This window comes from Oncorhynchus kisutch, linkage group LG18 (genome assembly GCF_002021735.2).
Source record: "Oncorhynchus kisutch isolate 150728-3 linkage group LG18, Okis_V2, whole genome shotgun sequence".
Classification (NCBI taxonomy): domain Eukaryota; kingdom Metazoa; phylum Chordata; class Actinopteri; order Salmoniformes; family Salmonidae; genus Oncorhynchus; species Oncorhynchus kisutch.
Window position 1 is genome coordinate 35,671,905 of NC_034191.2, and position 14,196 is coordinate 35,686,100.

A 14,196-nucleotide genomic window follows, 5' to 3' on the forward strand; every position below is an offset into this window, starting at 1 on the left:
GGACAACAGTCTCTACAGCACTTCAACAATCTGGGCTTTATGGGAGAGTGGCCAGACAGAAGCCACATAATACACCTGGAGTTTGCAAAAACACATGTGAACAACTCTGTGATCATAAGGCAAATTATTCTGTGGTCTGATGTGACAAAAATTGAACTCTTTGGCCTGAATGCAAAGCGGTATGTCTGGAGAAAACCAGGCACAGCTCTGCACCTATCTAACACCATTCCTACCGTGAAACATGGTGGTGGCAGCATCATGCTATGGGGTTGCTTTTCAGTGGCAGAGGCTGGGAGACTGGTAAGGATAGAGAGAACAATTAATGGAGCCAAATACAAGCAGATCCTTGATGAAAACCTGCTTCAGAGTGCAAACAACCTTGGACTGGGGGTGAAGATTTGACCCCAAGCATACAGCCAAAGCAATGCTGGAATGGCTTTAGATCAAGAATGTGAAAGTCCTTGAGTCAAAGCCTAGAAATCTGTGAAAAATGCTGTTCACCGCTACTCCCCATCTAACTTAACAGAGCTTGAGAAAATCCACAAATCCAGATGTGCAAAGCTGATACAAACATACCCAAAAATTACTCAAAGCTGTTATCGCCGGCAAAGTATTAACTCAGGGGTGTGAAGTATCGACTCAGGGGTGTGAATACTTATGTAAAGTAGATATTTCTGTATTTCAATTTCAATAAATCTGCGTTCACTTTGTCATTATGTAATATTGTGTGTAGATGCGTGAGAACACAACAAAATGGGAAATAAGTCAAGGGGTATGAATACCTTCTGAAGGGACTGTATACGTTTTTTATAAAACACACAAAACCCTGTGCTAGTAGGATGGGATGGTGGACATGAGTAATGCCTGTTCCTGTCTGTCTCAGTGGGGGGTATTATACTGCTCACTGTGGTGACTGTACAGCCCTGAAGGCCAGGGAGTAGAGTTATGACTGATGTGGTCAAGGGCCATTACTCATCTGACTTTGGGCCAATTACTTGAAGAGACAGTCTCTCTGCACAGACAGAGAGTGTCAGCAAAGCAGATGCACTCTAACTCAACACAAGACCAGCTACACTCCCAGACTCCTCCCACTGGCTGAGTCACTCACAGATAAATAAAACACACACACATAAGTAAATAAGAAAGCATTGACCTTTCGAAAGCCTTCGATACTGCTGACAATTTTTTTGTTGTTGCATAAATTACAAACTTATGGGCTTCGAAAATAGAGACCTCGAACTGGTTTAGGAGCTACTTGGTTTATAGGAAACAGTTTGTTTCGTGGCGCAGTATCGGAGTTCAAGAACATGCCCTGTGGAGTTCCTCAAGGTTTGATCCTTGGTCCATAGCGTTTAAAATATATGTTAATGTCAGTTTTGATTGATTGTACACTTTATATTGTTTGCTGATGACACCAACATCTTTCTGTCTGATAAAGATGGTCAGAAATTGATCGTTAAAATGAATTCCTAATAAAACAAATTTAGACGACTGGTTTAAAGCAAATAAGGTGTCTTAAAATTAGGGCTGTCAAAGTTATGCGCAACATGTTTATCGTTTACACCGTAAATCATGTCTCCATTTCTTCACCGCGTGGAAACGTTCAAGAACACGTGTTTTAGTAACAGACCCTTTTAAGCACAGAACACAACATGGAACACAGCTACAGTCAATGCGTGTGCATTAAAATGGCTGAAGACTGTGTGCCTCTAGCCAGAATCATGTAAAAGTTATGCCCGATATTACCAGAGTTATATTTTTTCTTTCTGCCGCGGATTCGTGTGCATGTCGTGGGCCATTTTAAAATAGCATGTGTGTGTGCTGTGCACAAGTGTAAACTTCAAGAACACTGATAAGAGGGAATAGGCCTACTTAAACATTGATAACATGTAGTAGGCCTACTTAAACATTGATAAGAGGGAGTAGGCCTACTTAAACATTGATAACAGGGAGTAGACCTACTTAAACATTGATAAGAGGGAGTAGGCCTACTTAAACATTGATAAGAGGGAGTAGGCCTACTTAAACATTGATAAGAGGGAGTAGGCCTACTTAAACATTGATAAGAGGGAGTAGGCCTACTTAAACATTGATAAGAGGGAGTAGGCCTACTTAAACATTGATAAGAGGGAGTAGGCCTACTTAAACATTGATAAGAGGGAGTAGGCCTACTTAAACATTGATAAGAGGGAGTAGGCCTACTTAAACATTGGGAGCATTAATAGCTGTATGTTACAGTCACTTTTGTGTTGTTTATGGTGAAAATGCTATTTAAACATTCTGATGTAGATCATTTTGTGTTGTTTATGGTGAAAATGCAATTTAAACATTCTGATGTAGATCATTTTGTGTTGTTTATGGTGAAAATGCTATTTAAACATTCTGATGTAGATCATTTTGTGTTGTTTATGGTGAAAATGCTATTTAAACATTCTGATGTAGATCATTTTGTGTTGTTTATGGTGAAAATGCTATTTAAACATTCTGATGTAGATCATTTTGTGTTTCCGTCCCTTACAATCAAAGCATAATATGCCTGTAACTCTGCACTGCTTTTTAAATGGATAAATATTTATTTAGGGCCACACATGAGAAAATCGCGATTAACTAATGCCATTAACCTGATTCATTAGTTAAATCATTTGACAGCCCAATTTGAATTATTAAAAAGCTTTTACATGCTCGTGATTCTACATTTTCTATTAGGAAATCGATTATCCCGCATTCAATCCACAAAATTCTTGGGGGTCCTCATTGAGGATCGATACATCACTGGGGGGCGAGCTCTCTGACATCCATTAGATTTACACCAGGCAGTATCAGAGTAAGGCCTGGAAGATCACCAAGGACTCCTAGTTATCCAAGCCATGGACTGTTCACTCTGTTACAATCTGGCAAGCAGTATCGAAGCATCGGTTCTCGAACCAACAGGCTCCGAGACAGCTTCTACCACCAGGCCATCAGCCTGCTGAACAGCTAACCCTAGCTGACTCCCTGCAAAGACCTGACAACTTGTTCTTTTTTATTATACTTTTGTATTATTGATAGTGATTATTGTGTTGCATTGTTGAAGGAGCTATAGCACGCAAGCATTTCACTGTACCTTATATACATGCTGTAAGCTGTGTATGTACGACTACAATTTGAAGTAAGTAAAGAAGCAATCTCATCTCTCTCTCTCTCTCTCTGTAGCCATCTTCCATTCAGCCTCGTTCTCATTAGCATTCCTAAATTGATGTCACTTTCAATTTGTGTCTGTGTGTGTGTGTCTGCATGTGAGCTTGCACAAGCGCAGGCGCCATCAGTAATTAGACAGCACACCAACACAACACAAAAACTATATTTGCATGCAACCAAGAGCAGACACTGTTGTGCTGATAAAGACCTCTTATGTCTCCACTTCCCCGTCATTCATAAAGACACACTATAAATGGACACCTACCACTTTGCATGACCAATATAGGCCATTTAGGATGCTTGCTTAAATCAGAACACATTGCAGTCAGGCACTATACTTGGGCAACACAATGGAGGTAATTTTCTACCATTGGGTTGCTGACTAAATAATGAAAGAGTGCAAGTTCCATGTAAATGACACAGCACGATAATCATAAGACAATGATCTCAAGGGAAGACAGATGTAGTGCAGTCTCCAGTGTGGTTTTAAGCAGAACTATAGTTCACTTGGGAGAGAGGGAGCGGTTAGGATAAACAAGAGAGCGAGGGAGAGGTTAGGATAAACAGGGGATGGAGGGAGAGGTTAGGATAAACAGGGGAGAGATGAAGAGGTTAGGATAAGCAGGGGAGAGAGGGAGAGGTTAGGATAAACAGGGGAGAGAGGAAGAGGTTAGGATAAACAGGAGAGAGAGGGAGAGGTTAGGATAAACAGGGGAGAGAGGAAGAGGTTAGGATAAACAGGAGAGAGAGGGAGAGGTTAGGATAAACAGGGGAGAGAGGAAGAGGTTAGGATAAACAGGGGAGAGAGGAAGAGGTTAGGATAAACAGGAGATATGAAGAGGTTAGGATAAACAGGGGAGAGAGGAAGAGGTTAGGATAAACAGGGGAGAGATGAAGAGGTTAGGATAAGCAGGGGAGAGATGAAGAGGTTAGGATAAACAGGGGAGAGATGAAGAGGTTAGGATAAGCAGGGGAGAGATGAAGAGGTTAGGATAAACAGGGGAGAGAGGAAGAGGTTAGGATAAGAAGGGGAGAGAGGAAGAGGTTAGGATAAACAGGGGTGGGAGGAAGAGAGGGAAAGGGAGATTTGGAGCACACAGGGGAGAGAGGGAGAGCACTATGTAAACACACACACACACACACACACAAACATATATGCTCCAGTTTCAACTTCCACCTGACTGTGCTGCTGCTCTAGTTTCAACTGTTCTGCCTTATTATTATTCGACCATGCTGGTCATTTATGAACATTGAACATCTTGACCATGTTCTGTTATAATCTCCACCCGGCACAGCCAGAAGAGGACTGGCCACCCCACATAGCCTGGTTCCTCTCTAGGTTTCTTCCTAGGTATTGGCCTTTCTAGGGAGTTTTTCCTAGCCACCGTGCTTCTCCACCTGCATTGCTTGCTGTTTGGGGTTTTAGGCTGGGTTTCTGTACAGCACTTTGAGATATCAGCTGATGTACGAAGGGCTATATAAATAAATTTGATTTTGATTTGATTTGATATATACACACACAGAGACACGCACTCACACACAGGAAGGTACCAGTACTCTTACTTGATGGCAGTCTCCTCGGGCACCTCTAGAGAGAGAGTCAGAGTTCCAGAGGTCAGCTCACACAGCTCAGGACTCACACAATGCAGTCCCTCTGTCACCTGCAACAGGAACACACACACACACACTCACAAAAACACACACATACACGGACACACAGAGACACACATACACAATCACAGAAACACACACACACATATACAAACATACACATGAAAATACACACACGAGGCAGCAAGAGGCTAAATGTCATTCTTTTATAGGACAAATAAAGAAGTTATGTGAACTCTGAACCTAGCTAGCTGATCAGCTGGTCTGTTGTGACTAATAGAGTACATGTAGCATTCATCTCTGACCTGTTCTTTCTCCCACTGCACCACCAAGAGTCTCTGTCCAGCCTTAGGCTGCCACGGCTGCAGCGTGGGAGGGGCCTGCGTTGTAGTGGACACCATGGTTGGCTGGGAGGGCTGAGGGGCGGTTGTGGGCATGGCGGGTGTGACAGGGTCCCAATTGGAGACAGGCAGCAGGTCCAAGGTGGCTTGCTCACACTTCTCCCCCTTGTACCCCTCGCTGCACTCGCAGGTGTAAGCCTCGCCCTCACCACTGCGGCTACAGTTGCCATGGAAACAGGGGCTGCTGGCACAGGGGTCTGTGAAAAACTGACAACACAAAGAGGAGAGGGAAAATGACTGAACATTTCAGACTCAATATCCGTTGTACATAAACCTCTGTATATTATGGATGCATCACAAATGACAACTTTTCCTCCATAGTGCACTCCTTTTGACCAGAGCTCTTTACTGTCCACTACCTACACCCTTTACAACCACTACTTCTGGTTAAAAAAAAGTAGTACACTACATGGGGAATAGGGTGTCATTCGAGACACAGCCTGTATCCTCACTATTCTGTAACGGCCATCACCATTGGCTCAGAGGATTCTCCCTTTGTCCATTATTAACACCTGGATGTTTATTACAACTTTTCCTGCTTAGGCTGCAAAAACAACAGTAGCAGAAAGTGTTATACGACAGTGCTATATTTATATAATGTAAGGGGGCTCAGTCTAAACCTAGTTCACAAGGGGCGGAACTATCAGCCTAAACTCTCAAATCTCACTTTCTTCTATTTGTATTTATTATGGGTCCCCATTAGCTGTTGCCAAGGTAGCAGCTACTCTTCCATTCTAAAACATTACAATACATTCACAGATTTCACAACACACTGTGTGCCCTCAGGCCCCTGCTCCACCACTACCACATATCTACAGTACTGAATCCATGTGTATGTGTGTGTATAGTGCATATGAGGCGGCAGGGTAGCCTAGTGGTTAGAGCGTTGGGCTAGTGTGTGTGTGTGTGTGTGTGTGTGTGTGTGTGTGTGTGTGTGTTGCTTCACAGTCCCTGCTGTTTCTTAAATCAAATTTGACTGCTTGCATCAGTTACTTGATGCCTCCCATAGTCTGTTCTGGACTTGGGGACTGTGAAGAGACCTCTTGTGGGGTATGAATGGGTGTCCGAGCTGTGTGCCAGTAGTTTCGACTGATAGCTCGGTGCATTCAACATGTCAATACCTCTCATAAATACAAGTAATGATGAAGTCTCCTCCACTTTGAGCCAGGAGAGATTGACATGCATATTATTAATATTAGCTCTCTGTGTGCATCCAAGGGCCAGCCGTGCTGCCCTGTTCTGAGGGCCAGCCGTGCTGCCCTGTTCTGAGCCAATTGCAATTTTCCTAAAAGTCCTTCGTGGCACCTGACCACACGACTGAACAGTAGTCAAGGTGTGACAAAACTAGTGCCTGTGGAACCTGTCTTGTTGATAGTGCTGTTAAAAAGGCAGAACATCGCTTTATTATGGACAGACTTCTCCCCATCTTAGCTACTAATGTATCAACATGTTTTGACCATGACAGTTTCCTATTCTTGAAGCTCAAGGGGTATAACATTTATTGGAATGACTGGAATTCTGATAGACTTAGATTTTTTTTTTATGTAAGGATATAATTTAATCGTATAATTATATGTACTGTAGTAGAAAGCGATGGGTTAGAAGAAGTCTACATAACCAAGCCATAAAGTAAAATGTAACTTCCACATATGGCCAGCTATGTAAACTTTGACATTGATTTATCCTGCATTAGATATCATTCAATTGGTAACCTACATTTTGGTCTTCCTCTAATGCCCCTTAATAATCCTCTTAAGGATCCGCCACTTTTTCACATTTAGCCTAAAATGACATACCCAAGTCTAACTGCCTGTAGCTCAGGCCCTAAAATGACATACCAAAGTCTAACTGCCTGTAGCTCAGGCCCTGAAGCAAGGATATGCATATTCTTGGTGCCATTTGAAAGGAAACACTTTGACGTTTGTGTAAATGTGAAAGGAATGTAGAAGAAAATAACACAATAGATCTGGTAAAAGATAATACAATGAAATTAACAAGCGTTCTTTTGAATTTTTGTTTGTACCATCATCTTCAAAATGTATGAGAAAGGCCATAATGTACTATTCCAGCCCAAGTGCAAGTTAGATTTTGGCAACTAGATGGCAGCAGTGTATGTGCAACAAAAATTTACTGATCCAATGAACCATTGCATTTCTGTTCAAAATGTTGTATCAAGACTGCCCAAATGTGCCTAATTTGTTGTTGTTCATGTTCAAAATTGTGCACTCTCCTCAAACAATAGCATGGTATTGTTTCACTGTAATAGCTACTGTAAATTGGACAATGCAGTTAGCTTAAATTATTGTTAATCTTTCTGCCAATATCACATATGTCTATGTAAATTCTTACTTATAACCTCATGCTAATCGCATTAGCCTACGTTAGCTCAACCGTCCCGTGGACGGGACACCGATCCCAAAGAATTTTAAGGGAAAAGTAATCTAAAAATAGTGTTATCAGATTACGTTACTGAGTTTGGGTTGTCCAAAAGTTACGTTACTGATTACAATTTTGGACAGGTAACTAGCAACTGTAACAGATTACATTTACAAAGTAACCTACCCAACCCTGTTCATTAGGCACCTAATGGAAAACAGACTGAAACAAGGAGAGACTACCTGAATTTGTCCAAAAATAATCACTTTTTGTTTCCGTGGCAAAAAGTTTTCACAGTATGACCTTAATGAATACGACCCTTGCCTTTGTTTAGTGTGACAGACGGTTCTTACATGAGTCAATAATCTTGCTTCCCACCACATAATCTTAAAACCACCATATATCTGCCACCCCAGGCAGCCACACAGTTCAAATGTGTGTGTCACTCCGTTCCTATTAGCAAAGGAAAGAGTGTGTGTGAACAGCATGCTGATGAAACTCATGTAGAATCCCCAAGTTTGTGTGTGTGTGTGTGTGTGTGTGTGTGAGAGAGAGATTGTGTGTGAGAGCGTCATTAACAGCCCTGCTCTCCCTATGACTGACTCACAGCTCATTAGCGCTAAACTCTCTCAAGTGTTTTCTCATGAGGCTCTATCAAACACACTTACAGCACTACAGAGGAAGAGCACAGTGGCCCAACAGCCCAACAGCCCACTCCACAACCCCTCAGAGAGACTGCTGATCTGATCACACAGCTGTAGCACGGCCCACAGACCTAGCCACCGCAACCAAGACACACTAGGAAAACTGTCTCTCTGACGGCTAGCACCACACTCCCTCTAGATACAGTATGTAGGCTAACATTACTAAAGGCACCACACACACAACACAGTATCAACATAGCATAGAAACATGTCACAAAGACTGTTGCCTACGGAACTATCATATATCAAACACCCAACATACTAGCATCAGTTTCCCTGGATGTATGAATGGTAAAGCTGTTGGTGCAATTGGCTCACCTACTTCTCTTGATAAGCAACTACTGCCTATACAGGGACAGGACTAACAGTGTGAAATATCACATCTAATAGCTCACAGAGGCACAGAACAATAACAACCAACATACGCAACAAGCACTGTAACTACAGTTGAAGTCGGAAGTTTACATACACCTTAGTGAAATACATTTAAACTCAGTTTTTCACAATTCCTGACATTTAATCCTAGTAAAAATTCACTGTCTTAGGTCAGTTTAGGATCATCACTTTATCACTTTTCCAATGTGAAATGTCAGAATAATAGGAGAGAGAATTATTTATTTCAGCTTTTATTTCTTTCATCATATTCTCAGTGGGTCAGAAGTTTATATACACTCAACGAGTATTTGGTAGCATTACCTTTACATTGTTTAACTTGGGTCAAACATTTCAGGTAGCCTTCCACAAGCTTCCCACAATAAGTTGGGTGAATTTTGGCCCATTCCTCCTGACAGAGCTGGTGTAACTGAGTCAGGTTTGTAGGCCTCCTTGCTCGCACACTTTTTTTTTTAGATCTGCCAACAGATTTTCTATAGGATTGAGGTCAGGGCTTTGTGATGGCCACTCCAATAACTTGATTTTGTTGTCCTTAATCCATTTTTCCACAACTTTGGAAGTATGCTTGGGGTCATTGTCCATTTGGAAGACCCATTTGCAGCCAAGCTTTAACTTCCTGACTGATGTCTTGATGTTGCTTCCACATATCCACATAATTGTCCTTCCTCATGAAGCCATCTGTTTTGTGAAGTGCACCAGTCCCTCCTGCAGCAAAATACCCCCACAACATGTTGCTAGCAGCCCGTGCTTCAAGGTTGGGATGGTATTCTTTGGCTTGCAAGCATACCCCTTTTTCCTCCAAACATAACGATGGCCATTATGGCCAAACAGTTCTATTTTTGTTTCATCAGAACAGAGGACATTACTCCAAAAAGTAAAATTTTTGTCCCCATGTTCCGTTGCAAACCGTAGTCTGGCTTTTTTATGGCGGTTTTGGAGCAGTGGCTTCTTCCTTGCTGAGCGGCCTTTCAGGTTATGTTGATATAGGACTCATTTTACTGTGGATATAGAAACCTTTGTACCTGTTTCCTCCAGCATCTTCACAGGGTCCTTTGCTGTTGTTCTGGGATTGATTTGCACTTTCGCACCAAAGTACGTTCATCTCTAGGAGACAGAACGAGTCTCCTTCCTGAGCGGTATGACGGCTGCGTGGTCCCATGGTGTTTATACTTGCGTACTATTCTTTGTACAGATGAACGTGGTACCTTCAGGCATTTGGAAATTGCTTCCAAGGATAAACCAAACTTGTGGAGGTCTCCATTTTTTTCTGCGGTCTTGGCTGATTTCTTTTGATTTTCCCATGATGTCAAGCAAAGAGGCACTGAGTTTGAAGGTAGGCCTTGAAATACATCCACAGGTAGACCTCCAATTGACTCAAATTATGTCAATTAGCCTATCAGAAGCTTCTAAAGCCATGACATCGTTTTCTGGAATTTTCCAAGCTGTTTAAAGGCACAGTCAACTTAGTGTATGTAAACTTCTGAATTATAAATGAAATAATCTGTATGTAAACAATAGTTTGAAAAAATGTCCTAACTGACTTGCCAAAACTAAGAAATTTGTGGAGTGGTTGAAAAACGGGTTTTAATGACTCCAACCTAAGTGTATGTTAATTTCCGACATCAACTGTACATGGGCCACGAACAACAAAGATCTAAAGATATTGTGGAGCAAAAATGTATTGCTTCACAAGTAGAAATTATCAACTTGCTCATTGAAGCGAATAAGGATCAATACTATTGAAAGAAGATAGTGCTCCATTAAGCAACTGGCATCATCAATTTGAGGTGGTGGAAGAAGTGGGATGAGATACTGGCCATTCTCCAGCCCCTCACACACATACACACACACACAATTTATAATGGAATTGCTCAGGAGTAGAAGCGACAGAGCTGCCTCCAAGCAGACCTACCACGACAAACAAAATGAGCAAGCTCACTCTTACTGGGTGATTTATTCATTCAGTAAAACATACTGAATTATAGATGGCATAGAGATAAATGAAAGTGAATGTGTGTAGGGTATAACGGTAATAAAGTTCTAATGTACAATATATGGAGTCAGGGTTGGTCAAATTTGATAATCAAATAAAATGTTATTTGTCACATGCACCGATTACAACCGGTGTAGACTTTACAGTGAAATGCCTACTTACAAGCCCTTAACCAACAATGCAGTTTTAGGAAAAAAAAGTAAAAAATAAAAATAAAGTAAAATAAGTAAAAAATAGATAAGTAAAAAATAAAAATAAAAGTTACAAGTAATTAGAGAGCAGTAGTAAGATAACAATAACGAGGCTACATCAGCGGGTACCGGTTCAGAGTCAATGTGCGGGGGCACTGGTTAGTCGAAGTAATTGAGGTAATATGTACATGTAGGTAGAGTTAAAGTGACTATGCATAGATAATAAACAGAGAGTAGCAGCAGCGTAAAAGAGGGGTCTGGGTAGCTGTTCAGGATTCTTATGGCTTGAGGGTGGAAGCTGTCAAGAAGTCTTTTGGACCTAGACTTGGCGCTGCGGCACTGCTTGCCATGCGGTAGCAGTGAGAACAGTCCATGACTAGGGTGGCTGGAGTCTTTGACCATTTTTAGGACCTTCCTCTGACAACACCTGGTATAGAAGTCCTGGATGGCAGGAAGCTTGATCCCAGTGATATACTGGGTTGTACGCACTACCTTCTGTAGTGCCTTGCGGTTAGAGGCTGAGCAGTTGCCATACCAGGCAGTGATGCAACCAGTCAGGATGCTCTCGATGGTGCAACTGTAGTCCACAATCATCTCCTTTATCTTGGTCACGTTGAGGGAGAGGTTTTTGTCCTGGCACCACACGGCCAGGTCTCTAACCTCCTCCCTATAGGCTGTCTCATCGTTGTTGGTGATCAGGCCTACCACTGTTGTCATCGGCAAACTTGATGATGGTGTTGGAGTCTTGCCTGGCCATGCAGTCATGAGTGAACAGGGAGTACAAGAGGGGACTGAGCACTCACCCCTGAGGGGCCCCCGTGTTGAGGATCAGCGTGGCTGATGTGTTGTTACCTGCCCTTACCACCTGGGGGCGGCCTGTCAGGAAGTCCAGGATCCAGTTGCAGAGGGAGGTGTTTTGTCCCAGGGTGATGTGCTTTGAGGGCACTATGGTGTTGAACACTGAGCTGTAGTCAATGAATAGCATTCTCATGTAGGTGTTCCTTTTGTCCAGGTGGGTAAGGGCAGTGTGGAGTGCAATAGAGATTGCATCATCTCTGGATCTGTTGGGGCGGTATATAAAGACACATAATTGCACAATTGGTTATGGGATCGTAAAACGGCAGCCATCTCCTCTGGCACCATTATAGCAAGACCTGGATGAACTCTCAGTTAGTCCTAGTGCTACAACACCTGGCCAAGTTTATTCAGGTCTGAGACTAGCACCACACGGGGCCACCACATTGGACAGAGGTGTAACAGTGGGCCTGGAGCATGGCCAGTGAGATCAGCAGGCCTGTAAAGGTTAATAATTGGGCCTGGCCCATTTATCCAGTTTATCAGCCTGTCAATGTTTATGGCTGAGTCATATGTGACGTGGGTGAGGCTGCTGGGGCAGCCGGCGGGGGTGGTTTAGTGGCAAACTAGTTCACCACACTAAGGAAGATGGAAGATGTTTAGGAAGATGTAAGGCAAGCCTATGCCTTAGTGACAAATATCAAAACATGCTTGCAAGCACGCAAACACAACTCAATGCCCCAACCATAGGCTTGTAAAGTTCTGGCAATACTGGAAGAATATTTTTTTCAAACAAAGAGCATTCTGTCTTTAACATGATTATTATCTGATAATCTGTGAAGCCAATATGGTCGTTCAACATGATGTCTGAAATGATTTTGAAACCATTTTATAACGACATATCCGTGTTGCCATAGCTACAGTAGCTACGTAACTCGAAAGCAATTAGCCTTGGTGCAAAAACCATTGTGTGTGTGTGTGTGTGTGTACATGAGACAGAGAGAGCGAGAGACAGACAGAGAAAGAAAGAAAGACAGACAGACAGACAGACAGACATACAGACAGAGAGACAGAGAGACAGAGAGACAGAAACAGACTCGGTCTCAACCTTTAAGTCTTTACTGAAGACTCATCTCTTCAGTGGGTCATATGATTGAGTGTAGTCTGGCCCAGGAGTGGGAAGGTGAACGGAAAGGCTCTGGAGCAACGAACCGCCCTTGCTGTCTCTGCCTGGCCGGTTCCCCTCTTTCCACTGGGATTCTCTGCCTCTAACCCTATTACAGGGGCTGAGTCACTGGCTTGCTGGGGCTCTCTCGTGCCGTCCCTGGAGGGGGTGCGTCACCTGAGTGGGTTGATTCACTGTTGTGGTCATCCTGTCTGGGTTGGCGCCCCCCCCCCTTGGGTTGTGCCGTGGCGGAGATCTTTGTGGGCTATACTCAGCCTTGTCTCAGGATGGTAAGTTGGTGGTTGAAGATATCCCTCTAGTGGTGTGGGGGCTGTGCTTTGGCAAAGTGGGTGGGGTTATATCCTTCCTGTTTGGCCCTGTCCGGGGGTGTCCTCGGATGGGGCCACAGTGTCTCCTGACCCCTCCTGTCTCAGCCTCCAGTATTTATGCTGCAGTAGTTTATGTGTCGGGGGGCTGGGGTCAGTTTGTTATATCTGGAGTACTTCTCCTGTCCTATTCGGTGTCCTGTGTGAATCTAAGTGTGCGTTCTCTAATTCTCTCCTTCTCTCTTTCTTTCTCTCTCTCGGAGGACCTGAGCCCTAGGACCATGCCCCAGGACTACCTGACATGATGACTCCTTGCTGTCCCCAGTCCACCTGGCCATGCTGCTGTTCCAGTTTCAACTGACCTGAGCCCTAGGACCATGCCCCAGGACTACCTGACATGATGACTCCTTGCTGTCCCCAGTCCACCTGACCATGCTGCTGCTCCAGTTTCAACTTCCACCTGACTGTGCTGCTGCTCCAGTTTCAACTGTTCTGCCTTATTATTATTCGACCATGCTGGTCATTTATGAACATTTGAACATCTTGGCCATGTTCTGTTATAATCTCCACCCGGCACAGCCAGAAGAGGACTGGCCACCCCACATAGCCTGGTTCCTCTCTAGGTTTCTTCCTAGGTATTGGCCTTTCTAGGGAGTTTTTCCTAGCCACCGTGCTTCTACACCTGCATTGCTTGCTGTTTGGGGTTTTAGGCTGGGTTTCTGTACAGCACTTTGAGATATCAGCTGATGTACGAAGGGCTATATAAATAAATTTGATTTGATTTGATTTGAGATAGACAGAGATAGAGACAGACAGATAGATAGACAGAGAGACAGACAGACAGAGACAGAGACAGATAGACAGAGAGAGAGACAGACAGATAGACAGATAGACAGACAGATAGACAGAGAGAGACAGACAGATAGACAGAGAGACAGACAGATAGACAGAGACAGATAGAGACAGAGACAGATAGACAGAGAGAGAGAGAGAGAGAGCACAGTAAAGTAGTAAGAGTACACACCACGTATCCTAGACAGACAGACAGACAGACAGACAGACAG

The 14,196-nt window shown here is 43.3% G+C and overlaps 1 protein-coding gene across 1 annotated transcript in view; it reads right to left on the reverse strand.

Annotated features, from left to right (window-relative positions):
• The window catches only part of LOC109909036 (delta and Notch-like epidermal growth factor-related receptor), a 73,370-nt gene that overhangs the window by 27,282 nt on the left and 31,892 nt on the right, over positions 1-14,196 (reverse strand). The window contains exons 2-3 of the mRNA XM_020507915.2: positions 5,094-5,396; positions 4,741-4,838 (exon numbers count right to left, since the gene is read on the reverse strand). Coding sequence (XP_020363504.1) covers positions 4,741-4,838; positions 5,094-5,396 — 401 coding nt within the window. The remainder of the gene's footprint in view (positions 1-4,740; positions 4,839-5,093; positions 5,397-14,196) is intronic.